Raw genomic sequence first — 13,666 nt, forward strand, 5'->3', positions numbered from 1 at the left:
AAATAAAAGAAATTGATTATCCTTATATCACTAGTTGTTTTTGGAGGTGAATCTGCAAAGACCAAAAACTATTACCTTCAAATTGGGGGGGGGGGGGGGGGGGGACCATTATCTTATTATGTAATTTTGCTATCTTATACTTTATTTTTCTTCCTTAAGGATATGATTTCTCTCTCATCACATTCAACTGAGATCAATGTATACCATGGAAAAAAATGTAAAGATTAACAGAATGCCTTCTGTGGGGGGGGGGGAGGGAAGCAAGAATGGGGGAAAAATTGTAAAACTCAAAATAAATAAAATCTTTCTAAAAAAAAGAATAATAATCAGCAACTATATAATCTTCATCTCAGAATACATTGCTCAGTAATTCTCCTCTATCCTAAAAATTTATTACTAGGACTTAGGTTGGAAGAAATACCTGAAAGAGTTTGCCAATTGGCCCAACCACTAACTCACCATTAATCCTTTGTGGTCATACATTGTAACATTATAGAACAACTCCATAGCTTTATACATCACTATGGGGGGAAAGAAGGACATTCTATTTTTGCATTTCTCTGCTATATGGCTGTGAAGGAAATCAAACTAATGATAAATTCAGTGCTAAGATTTCCATCCATGTGCCTTACTCATCTGGTAGATGGAAATAATACTCATTATTATTGTTGAGGTCATACCTCCTTCCAACCCAAATAATAATTGTTATCTGGTTATAGTGCCTAGCACAGTTATATTTATTAAAGACTAAGGAAAAAGATTGATAATACCAATCTGTAAAATTAAGAGAGCTGAATTTACTTCACACTTCTATAATATGTTTCAGATTTTAATTTATAATACTTTGAATCAAAGAAGTCTCAGAACAGTGATTAATTAGCTGGTTCACATTTCAAAGGGCAATATTTGGATTAAAGTTTGGAAAAAAATATGTAATACCAAGCCTATGGCTGAAGTGAACAACAATACAGCAAATTTAATTTCAAAACAAAACCTCTTTTCCCTCATTAGATCACTTTCTCTTCCTTTCACCCTATTCCCCTGTCCATAGTACTTAAATGTATCTTAAAATTTTGTCCTCTATTATGGATAAAATTTCTTTTTTCCTGTTCATAACAATCATAACAATAAAGTACTCTGTTAAACAACTCTCTTAAAATTTTAGCTATCTTGTGTTTAAGTGTAGCCTTTGATGGATACAAAAGTTCCAGCCTTTCATTTTCTCTACCACACTTTTTATTTATATATTTTTAAAATTTTAGTAAAGCTATTAAAATATAACAATAATAACCTAAAATAGAAAATTACTAAGTAGGTCTAACAAATACTCCTTGGTCCTTTAATTCTATTCTTAGATTTATATTCTAAGGAGATCAGAAAAAAGGAAAAAAGGGGCAGCTAGGTGGCACAGTGGGTAGAGCACCTGGAGTCAGGAAGACCTAAGTTCAAATCAGGCCTCAGACACTTAATAAATACCTAGCTGTATGAGCTTGGGCAAGTCACTTAACCCCATTGCCTTAAATAAATAAAATTTAAAATTACACACACACACACACACACACACACACACACACACACTAAAGAAAACAGAAAAAAGGTCCTAAGTTCACATAAGCAGAAAGAACCTGAGAAGTCGTCTGAACCAAACCCCTCATTTTGCAGATGAGGAAACTGAGGCTCAAGGAGACTTAATAACTTCCCCAAGATCATAAAACTCCCTCACAAAAAAGCATTGTTCTTTTTCCACAAAAACAAAGCAAAAAGTTTTTTAAAAAGTGAACATACCAAATTTGTTCAACATGAATGCAACATTTTGAACATTTAATATGGTGTCCAGCAGGTTTCCAAGATAGGATATGAACTCAGGTTCTCTGATTCCAGAGTCAATTTTGCAACTATACTAAAATAGTCATAGCTGCACAATTTGTACTTGCCAATCAAAAAAACACCCACAAAAACCCATTGGAAAAAAATTAAATAAATCAAAGTACATGAATAAAATGAAATAGTTATCTTATAAAATGACAAATATGAAATATAAAAGATATATGGAAATAAAGCAATACAGAACAAAAAATCAAAACCAAATGAGCTATATGTCCATCACTTTTTATCAGTTAGAAGCTGGAATACTTTGTGCAGTGTCACAGTGTCAAAGAACTAGAAGCAAAATGTATACCAAGTGATAAGAAAATGGCTTAACAAACTATGATTTATAAATGTGGTTATAAGAAACAACAAATTTGAAAAATTCAGGGAAATATGATCAGACATGTAAGAAATGATAGTGACCAAGAACTCCTATACAGAACAGCTACTGCAATGTAAATAAAAAGAACAATAAAATTAAATTCAAGGTTATAAAAACGATCAATCTGAGCCCCAAAGAAGACATGAGGAAAGATTATCTTCTTCCTTTTATATCAATTAAACTAAACAAAAATAGCTAAAGGTTGTACTGGGTAAAAGAAAAATTTAGCAGATGAGGGGAAAAGTTTCATCCTAGGTCCTAGACAGTAATCCCTGAATTGCCCTAAAGCACACTACCTTGTTGTCCAGATCAAAGAGATAGGAATCTTCTTCTCGGACATCAGCTTCTGAATCAGAAATCAGTTCTCCAACATATCTATAGAATGGAAGTAAAATATGGCAATGAGAGACCTTTGTACATTTAATGATAAATTCAAAGAAATCTCTGGGTTAGATTTTTAAAACTGAGTGAGCACATTGATTTGCCATCCTCAAAAGCACAGATTTCAGCACCTTAAAAAAAAAAAACCTGATTGGAAAATTCATTCAGAAAGAGCAAGAAGTCATAGACAAAAGTCTTTGAATAGTTTGAGAAACAAGTCCCTCACAAAAGCATCATTCTTTTTCCACAAAAACAAAATGCAAATAAATTTTTTTGAAAAGTGAACATATCAAATTTGTTCAACATAAACGTAACATTTTGAACATTTAATGTTATGTTCAAACTAGATAGACTTTGTGTTTGTTTACAATGTAACTGACAAAAAGTGAGATTAAAGACCATTAGCAATAGTCAGAAGGGGTTTCAAAAGTTATGCCTTCATAGTACATGTTACATTTGAATTGAAGTAAAAAACTCAAAGTTAAAAATCATTATGTGAAATATACCATAAAAACGGTTTATATATATAAAAACATGAATATCATATTACTATGTACAATTTTTAAACTGATTTCTAAAAAAACTACAATATTCAATTTACTGGAATATTTAACAATGGTAATAATCACTTAAAATTTACAACAATAAATTTTAATTTTCCCAAATTTTGTATTATTAAATTTCTAAGAAAGTAAATTAATAAATTTTCACACCTGACACAATTATAGAACTGGTTTGAAAAATAGAAGCAGTTTTAACTAGTACAAAAGTTAAGACAGATTAAGTAAATGAAATACAAAGAAGCTCAATATAGAAAATAGTTTTTATTATTACATTAAGTATGTTAACTGACAAAAACTGCACTTGCATAATATGAATGTATTAGCTCCAAATAGTATGAATTCTAATAAATTTAGATGATATCTTGAAAGTATAAGGTATCTCAAAAGTCTTAGCTCTAAAGTACACTAAATGTTTTGGAACAACCTGCAGAATATGTTGGCAAAATAAGAAAATGTTCCCATAGGAAAAAAGAATTTTATTGTGCAAAAAATGAACTTTCTCAAAAAATCATGCCTTAACGAAAAAGGACTATTTAATAACCTATAAATAGATTACATACAGGACTACCAAAAAATTCCATTTCATAGAAATAATGTTGGTACAATTGCTGATATACTGAAATTATACCTGCTGAGTAAAATATAAAGCAATTTAGAAGTTTCAACCTGCAGGATTATACCCATAGGCCTGAAGAACTTTGTTATCGATCAAGTAAAAAAATTAACTCTTCCCAAGTTTGCATTACAAGTAGATAAAGCAATAGGTGTAATTTAAAATTTTCATTATATATTCTTATATGTTAAATAAATAGCATATATATATATATATATACACACACACACACCCATAAATTATATACGGATGATAAATTATTGAAAGATTTGTTAATGTTACAGAAGGTGTTATTTTAAATATCAACTGATGACAATGGCCACATCAAGAAAAATAATCAGTATAACAGACAAATGTTTTAATGTAAATGACAATGTGGCAGAAACAATACTAGGTGCTACACTGACATAGCTCAGGGCAGAATTAGAGGTAAAATGGTTAGAAAAAGAGAGGGTAACTAGTACAAGGGAGGTGGCTTAGGAGAGAAGTGAAGTGTTGAAGAATTAAAAGTCATAGTGTGGATGAAGAGCAGGGCATAAGGAAAGGCAGAGGAAGAGGCAGAAAAAAATAGATTACCAAATAAAGAGATTTTGGAATTCTTGAAAATGGAGGTGATACATTTGTAGACAATTGAAAATAGAGGGTATAACTATCTTTTTCTGTGACTGAGGTGGAATGGAAGAGTTGGTCATGGAAGTAATTGGGTTAAAGATCTAAGTATTTAGGGTATTTGAGGAAGAGTTTATATGTTGAAGTCCCTTAATTTGAGGGCAGGAGAAAAGAGAAAAATTATAAACTGTGTACCAAACTCATTGAGGAAAAAAGGGGGGTGACCCAGAAGCCTATACACAGCAGGTACAAGGATTTTGGTTGTGTCATGACAGCTCTAGAAACATTAGTTTTAAAATGTAGCAGTTGGAAAAATATGGATACATACATTGCACACACTTCACAGAAAATCATTTGTAACAAAAAGCATGAATAAAGACACAATTGTTCAAGTCATTACAATAGTAATCAATAATAAAGCAGATTATAAATAAACTGATCATTAAAAAGTAGGCTCTTTGTAAAACTGTGACAATATAGGTACAGAGCAAAAAGGATTTATTTATTAAGATAAAAGATAAAGGCTTTCTCTTGCTATAGAACTTCAAAGGATTTTTGAACTAAAGAAGAAATGGTCAGGTTTCTTAGTGATATTAATAAGGATGAAGCAAATTCAATTTTATAACAAAAGTTCCTTCTAAAAAACTCCATCTCTAATATATGCTAGTGGGAAAACAGAATAATTTAAATCAAGGAAAGACTCAAATTCTTCATTCACATGTGTAAATATATTTATGAAAAAATAAAGATGTGGATAATAGATTTACATACCATATTGACAGATTTCCTAATTTAAAAATTAACTGCCCTGCAAACCTGATCACTAAGCAATTTTTATTTCACTTTTCATTTTGGTGCTTTATTGATTGGTTAAGATGTATAATTTCATTGGCATGATGGGTAGAGTACCAGCCATGAAGTTAGGAGGGTCTGAGTTCAAATCCAGCCTCAGACAATTACTAGCTGTGTGACTATGGGCAAGTCACTTAACCCCGATTGCCTCACATTCAGAGACATCTCCAGTTGTCCTGATTCACATCTGTCCACTAGACCCGGATGGCTCCAAAAGTGAAAGTGAGGTTATTGACTCAGCACAGCCCTCCTCCTCACTCAAATCTATTTCACACATTGGTAAATGCATCACCTCCCTGATGCCATTGTCTTCTTTGAGAACAAAGGACAAATATCATTACCAGATACATGGTACTCTGGAGGAAACACCTTCTAAATGTTTTTAAATGAGAATGTATAAGGAACTCATTGTGCCATAGGCAAATATGGTAGTCTAATTTAATTGAAAAATTAAGACTTATCTTGTAATAGTACATTGATACAACTGCTTGAATATGGAAAACCTAGTTACATATATGTAATGGCAACCAATGAGTAACCCATTAAACTGCTCTCTAACATCTTAAAATGCTACTTAGGGTACTGTTACTTCCTTGTTCAGGATTATAATTGTCTATTATCTCTGGGATCACATATAATTTTTTGTTAATAATTAAAGCTATTCCTCATCTGGTCTTTTCCAATATTGCCAGTCTTATTCTGTTCATGTCTTCTCTGATTTAGGTACATTAGATTACTTATTTGTTCCTTAAAAACTACATTACAGAAACAGAGAGAGCTGGCAGTACTGTAGTGAGAACTGGGTACTAGAATCAGGAAGACTGGAGTTCAAATTTGGCCTCAAAAATTTTCTAGCTTGTGTGACCCTAGGCAAGTTACTTAATGGCCATGTGCTTTAGTTTCCTCAGCAATAAAAAAGAGATCTTTCCCTTTTCAATAGTAATATAATTTAATAGATATTAAATTCTTAGAATTAACAGCACATTAAATTAGAACTTTTCACAATTTCACTAGATAATCAAAAGACATTCTATGTGCAGTGGCTATTCTCATGCTTTTCTTTATTTTAAAACAAAGTAGTATTTTCTTGGCTGCCAACCTCAAAAGTCGTTCAATAGGAAATCTGTTTATAAGAGATATCTTTGTTCTTTCAACATCTCAAAGAGTACAGTGAAGTCACAAGCAGCAATAAATCCAATGGTTCTAAAATGAGGGTGAGTAGATAAGGTCAATAAACCAGCAATCATTTATTAAGCACTTATTATTTACCAGATACCAAGCTAGTTGCTGAGGCTACAAACACAAAAATGAAAATCTCTGCCTATTAATTTACTTTTGATCAATGAAAAAAACCCATATATAATCATATATAAAATGGAGGAGACACTAATAGCTGGTTGGGGGGATATCAATTGGCAGTACATGAGCTAAGCTTTAAAGGGAGTGAATTCTATGGATGTACAAAGAAAAACAATTGGTGTGTTATATATAAGAATAAAAAGAAGGCACGAAGAAGAATTATGTATAATAAAGCTGGACAGAGGGGGTTAGAACCAGTTTTTGAAGGTTTTAAGTGACAAAAAGAGGAATTCTCATTTGACTTAAGAGTTAAGAGAAAATCACTAGAATAAGTGAAATACAAAGTGTCAAGGTAAGACTTTTGCTTTAAAAAAAATAATTTTAATAGGTATGTGGAAGATGAATGGATTAGGGAGAGAAGAGCTTTCAGATCCAGGAACAAGTAAGATTATTAGAGTAAGTACATGTAAAAGGCAATAAATATATGATTAAAATCCCAGTAGCTTTGTGAGTAAAGGGAAGGGAACATAAGTCAGACTAGGCAACTGACTGGATATGGAGGCTAAAGGAGAGTCACAAGTTGAGGATGGCTAAACAGAAGGATAGTGATGCTTTCTTGGTCTTTTGACAATGGGTTGGGAAGGTAGCAGGCACTGGATTTGACTCTCCCTCTTTTGCTATCCTGTGGAACAATGAAATTAGTAGACACCCTTGATCTTTGATCTCCAGTATCCCTGTTGATAGTGAGGATGCTGGACTCCACTGGCCCTTCCTTATTTCATTTCCATATTAACGATGAAGACACTAAATTCACTGATAATCCCTTCTCTTCAGGATCAGATGAATGAGGTTTTTCCTTCCCATGGGGAGAAGAGAAGCTTATTCATTGGCATCCCTACCAATTTCTATTTCAGCTTTGTGTTTTAAGCTCTGCCATTACTTGGAACATTCAAGATATTTTATACTCATGTAAATTCTGGGTTGATACCATCTAAAACTAACCTAGAAATTATAAAGCAATAAATTCCATGCCAAAGAATTTGAAATTCAAAAGTGCAATATGAGTCACCCAATGACCTTACTTACTCGCAGACAAAGGTCCCCAGTGGAATGTCTTGCATGGACCGTACACCCCAACCCATATTTTGTGTCCGATAAAGTTGTAATCGAGCTCTATGAAAAGAAAACGTGTTATTATTATGTCAACATACATGGTAAACCGTCAGTCACCTAATTATGAGCTCACTAAAGCAACAGTCAAAGAAACAGTATACAGTGTATAGTTTGGACTATAAGTAGTTCTCTCTTGTATATTATCATGTGTAATGAGCACTGTATTTGTCAATGAAAGGGCCTGATTTTCAATTCTGACTTTACCACTCACTAATTTGGTGACGTGCAGCAAATCACTTAGCCTCCCTGAACCTCAGTTTCTTCATCTAAACTTTGAGGTGATTCCAATCCAACTCAAATAGGCTTGTAAGAGACAGCAACAAGCCACAGCAACAAACCACAGCCATTAGCTGCTGAAAATCAGGAGCCAACTGTAAGCTTCAACTTACTGATCTGTACTGGAACAGTAACTCTATAATAGAATCTAGGAAACTTTGTTTCTCATGGACTTTGATTTTCAGGTTTGGGAAGAGGCAGTGATATGATGTTCTTGTCAAGAGCATTGCATTGGAAATTAATTAAGGACCCTGATTACTTGCTAGCTAGGGATTCTTGGGACTTACCCTCTCATCTTCAACTTCTTTATCTTTAAAATGTTGGTATTAATAATACTTATACTACTTAAGTACATAGTTTTGAGGATCAAATGAGATTATGTATGGTTTGTAAACACTACAATACTTGAGGAATGGAAGATACCATCTTTGTAGGAAACAATGGGATGTATGCTGTAGTGAAAAAAGAACATCTAATCTGATCCTCACAACAACCACTCTGGGCAAATTAACCTCTCACCCCGAGTTTACGTGTTTGTAAAATGGAAGCAACACTTGCACTACATACCTCATGAACTCATCATGAAGAAAGTTTTTTCTGAGTCATAAAAGTGCCATAAAATGTTAATTATAATTTATTTAGATTACTACTCAATAAAACCCCTTATAATACAAAAAAAAAATTTGAGGTGATTCAACTAAAGTCCGTTGAAGTTCTAAATCTATTTATTATAGCTCTAAAACCGATGATCTAAAAAAAAAAAAACATTCTGCAATTAAAGAGTATGATCTAGAAAAAATAAGACTATCCTCATATTAGAACCAAGGAAATTTCAGAGCTATAAGGGACCTTGGGGAATTCCCAGACTATTCTCCCAACCAATGCAGGAGTTCTTGCTACAATAACTAACAGATGATCATAAAGATTATGCTCAAACACTTTCAATGATAAAAATCCAGTCACCTAAGAACACAAGGCAGCTAGTCACTCCAAAACTTCTTATTTATACTCAATACTTTTTAAAATTCTATCTACTACGTTCCTGTTTATTACTTGCTATTACTTACCCAGTCAAACATGACTTGAATTCTAGGTAAGAAGCCAATAATTCATTCAATTCAATAAGCATTTCTTGAGTAGTTAATATATGTAACTTACCTGAGCCCATTTTGAACAACCCTATTTCGGCAATTCCTCCAACAAGAGCAAGCATGATTACACTCAAAGATCAAAGGAGGTTCTGCCATGTTGAATTCAGGCAGGAGTCGACCATCCTATGAGGAGAGATATGCATTTGGAATTCATCAATTATATTACTGTTTCTATTTTTTAAATGAAATACCATTAATCAATATACTGATTATTCAATGGGAGCTCGATAATTATAAAATTTATTTTTCTTACATCAGCAACAGAGAGGAAATACAAATCACTCCATACTCAGGAAAAATAAAGGTTGAAAGTAAAAGAAATCTCAAACTTAAATATTTGTAAATAGTTCATCTAGCATTTTAATCACAACTCAGTGATATATCCCAAATAAGAAAACTTCAATGAACAGATTTAAAGGGGTTCAGTTACATATCCAAGGTCTCTTATTAGAAAGTTCTGGACCCCAAAACAGGTCTAAGATTGATACTCTATCCATTCAAAAAAAAAATCTTATTTTGTTATTTATATATCTACCATATTGTTTAAAAGTGATTTTACAACTGTGAACTTTAGTAATAAGAGTCATTAATGATTCCTAACAGAAAGACTACAGAAGATCACTTCTTTCAGAAGGACATTCTAATGCAGACTCCCAAGGCATTCTCCCTTTTTTTTTTTTATTATCCACATAGTCAATCATTTCAGCACATTATTATTATTATGTTTACAGTAAGAGTGTGGCTCCTGACTGCCTACTACAACAAATTCCAACTGTTCAGGTCCCTAGTGTTCAAGGATTAGCATCAAAGATTTCCTCATTTCTCTTTACTCTTTCTTTCAAGTCATGAAGATACTTTCAGTCTCCTAGCTAATAAGACTACAAGGAAACATTTATATAAGCTACAATACTTGACATTTATAGAGCCTATAAAGTTTGCAAAGGGCTTTACAAATATAATTTCTTCTGTGTTTCATACCAATCTTGTGATATAGATGTTATGTGTCTTACTATGCCCCATTTATAGACGAGGAAATTGAAAAACAGAAGTGACTACCAGTTACTTAAGTGTCAGATACAGAGTATCTTTCTTAATATTTACTAAGCATTTTACAAACAAGCTCATGATTTTGAAATGTTGTGAGGTAAATCTGGTAAGACTTATACTTCTATTTTGCTAATGAGAGAATAATGTTCAGAGACATTGATTTGACTTGCTCATAGTCACAAAGTTGTCTTCTCCCAGTACCAGTTAAAATTTCTTTCTACTTCACTATTATTATACTTTACATACTCAAATGTATGTAAATCAATGAATTGGAGATCACATAGCAGGCATTTATATAAGGTACTTTTAGGTATGCAAAGCAACAAAAACACACACACACACGCACACACACAAAGATAAAATTTCAGCTCCCTACAAATGTTATAAAGTGCAGATGCCAAGTATTAACTTCAGATTAGAAATGATGAAAACATACATATTTGCTGAAATTTCCATTTCTAAGCCTTAGATAATGCCATGCTGTGATATTTCAATCATACAACCAATGGAAAGGTTTCCTTGAATAAATCTGACCCTCATTATGACATCTCACTTTATTCTATGCTTTGTGATTCTCATATGCAATTTATAACATTATTTTGTTTAAAAACTATTTTATCAATATTCTATTATCATTGAATGAGAGTATATTTTTGTCTCATCACTATATGGCCAGGAACCACTCTTTGTTTTTTAAATTAACTTTTCCTCCTTGTTCTCATGTCCTCTCAAAGACTTCTATAAGTACTTCATATATGTAGATACATACACACATACATATATATACACACACACATAGTAGATTCCAGTTAATACTTGTTACCGTAATTGTGCAGATAATTTAAGCAATAAAGAGAAAAGATTCCAAAGTACTGATCTTGATAAAGAATCTGTGTGTTTGAGAATCCATTCCAATTACTAAAGGTTAGTTTGATAAGAATCACTATCAGTAATGTACCAAGGTTTCTCTCCACTCTACCACCAATTTCATTTTTTAAAAAGTATTAGAAGAACCCAAACTTGTAACTGAAGCACTTGATGCATTAATAGAAAACACTAACACTGAATCAGTGATTTCTATTTTAAACAACATTTTAATGCACTTCTGGCTATTTTTGAAGTAACAAAAGAGCCATGAAGCTATTTAAATAATTAAGTCTTAAAAGATCAATGTGTGGGGCAGTTAGATAGCAAAGTGGAAAGAGCACCAGCCCTAGACTCAGGAGTACCTGAGTTCAAATCTGGCCTCAGACACTTAATAATAACCGAGCTGTGTGACCTTGGATAAGTCACTTAACTCAATTGCCTTGTCAAAAAAAATCAATATGACTCTTAAAAATTGATGACTGTGCAGCTATCATAAATATTATGCCAAATAGACTTTCCTTAGCAATTGGACATAAGTTACAAGTAAACAGCCTGCACAAAGTTATGGACAAGAGAGATAAAATGGCATGTGGGGAAAAAACAAAGTAGACCAGCTTGATTGAAACATAAAAGCATGAAGGAAAATGATGTACAAGGTAGATTAAAGCCAGGATGTTAAAAAGCTAGAAGTTAAGTAATAAGGGTTAGAAATTCAAAAGCTAAGAAAAAAGTTATTTAGTAATGATTTGGTTATGTGTTAAGGCTAAATTTTTGTTACAGACTGATTTGGGAGTTCTCTAAGAAAGAATACTTTTTAAAAACCTTGGCAGGTAATTGTTCAGAATTTTTCTTTTTTAAAGAACTGAATATCACTGACATACATCACTATTTTCAATGATTTAACTGAAAAACCTTGTGAGAACTAAATAAGAAATAAGTTATGGGAGGCAAAATGATGCTCACCTTGTCATACCAGCACCTCATACTGAGCTGGCCACACATGCAGTTGCTGGAAGAGCAATCATCTATGCATACACAATACTGAAAAAAAGAAAAGATACAACAGCACTATTTAAAAAAAACACACACACAACATGACTTACCAGAAAACCTATTTTGTGGCTGTTGAATCATTTCAGTCATGTCCAATTCTTCGTGAAAAAACAATGAATCTCTTTTGATGCAAAATTTTTCAAGTTTTCTCTATGTTCTTTCAAAATAATGTTACTATTTTTTTAACATTTCTAACATATACAAAAGGAGCGCTTAACAGTCTTCTGAAGGCAAAGAAGAGGGTTGAAAGCAACTATAGATAAGAAAATAGTACTGGAAGCACCAAAGATATTTGTTTCAAAGAATGTTTTAATCTTCTTCAACTTCTGACAATGTACAACAATCAGTTAGATATACAAAATATAGCACTTAACTTACCTGCAAGTGTGTAATGTTTCTATCAATATTCATAGGGGATGTCACACAATTCTGAGAAACATACTTGTAGTTAGTAGGGCATGGCTCATTGTCCACAGCATTGACACAAGGAATGGGAATTCGTTCATAGCCTCGTGCAATATCTCTATCATTGGAAATGAGAAAAAAAGATAAACTTTCTCTACTTGAAAATGAAGTTCTCTCAAAATAAAACTTATTAATAAAAAAAAACCATAAATCAACAGGGTAGCACTTTGAGAAAAAATATTCTAATTATGATCTTTAAACATTTCAACTTGAAAGAAATGTTATTTTATTTTCAAATTCATTTTCAGTCACATTCATGAATTATTTATCACACAATTGATTTAATTAATCTAGAAATTCATCCACAGATGGAGAATCTACCTCACTTGACATTTAAGTCATTCTTACCTACTCATTGTCTTTTCTACTTGGACAGGCTTCTCATTGGAAGATTCTCGGAGAGTCTTATTCATTTGAAGAGCTCCCCAGACCTGAGAGTTGAGGCTGGAACACTGGAGTGGTGTTTCTCCTTCCTTGTTCTTTAGGGTGACATCAGAGCCACGAGAAAGAAAAAGGCTAAAAAACAAAAACCCAATCCGAATACTCAAGATTATGGTGGACAAGAAGTGTTTCAAGGAAGGAGAAATATCTGTAAACCTTATATAGTATTAAAATGAAAGTTATTTACTTTCATTTAAAGTACTAGGAATTAAAAGTCTAAGAATTAAAAAGATTCTGAAAAATTAGGCTCGACTTTACTAAGGAAAATAACTCAGCACTATTCTATATTTTTTTTTTTTTAGGTTTTTTGCAAGGCAAATGGGGTTAAGTGGCTTGCCCAAGGCCACACAGCTAGGTAATTATTAAGTGTCTGAGACTGGATTTGAACCCAGGTACTCCTGACTCCAAGGCCAGTGCTTTACCCATTATGCCGCCTAGATGCCCCTATAATTTTTTTTTTTCAAAAACCACTACAAACCACATTCAAACTAAAAAGGGCATATAAGGAATTAGAGTTAGCATAATATTTTTGAAATCCTTGATTCAGATTCTTAACACCAGGTAAACATATTGAGAATGGACAAATGAAGCAATTTCTATCCCATGAAGATATAGTAAGTGGTAT

The 13,666-nt window shown here is 32.6% G+C and overlaps 1 protein-coding gene across 8 annotated transcripts in view; it reads right to left on the minus strand.

The window, feature by feature from the left end:
- EHMT1 (euchromatic histone lysine methyltransferase 1) overlaps positions 1-13,666 on the minus strand; it is a 281,275-nt gene that overhangs the window by 37,027 nt on the left and 230,582 nt on the right. For all 8 annotated transcript variants that reach the window (XM_074210548.1, XM_074210543.1, XM_074210547.1 and 5 more), the window contains 6 exons: positions 12,949-13,116; positions 12,514-12,658; positions 12,046-12,123; positions 9,176-9,291; positions 7,655-7,741; positions 2,548-2,626 (listed from right to left, as the gene is read on the minus strand). In XM_074210548.1, coding sequence (XP_074066649.1) covers positions 2,548-2,626; positions 7,655-7,741; positions 9,176-9,291; positions 12,046-12,123; positions 12,514-12,658; positions 12,949-13,116 — 673 coding nt within the window. The remainder of the gene's footprint in view (positions 1-2,547; positions 2,627-7,654; positions 7,742-9,175; positions 9,292-12,045; positions 12,124-12,513; positions 12,659-12,948; positions 13,117-13,666) is intronic.

The sequence above is a fragment of the Macrotis lagotis genome, chromosome 1 (genome assembly GCF_037893015.1).
Source record: "Macrotis lagotis isolate mMagLag1 chromosome 1, bilby.v1.9.chrom.fasta, whole genome shotgun sequence".
Classification (NCBI taxonomy): domain Eukaryota; kingdom Metazoa; phylum Chordata; class Mammalia; order Peramelemorphia; family Peramelidae; genus Macrotis; species Macrotis lagotis.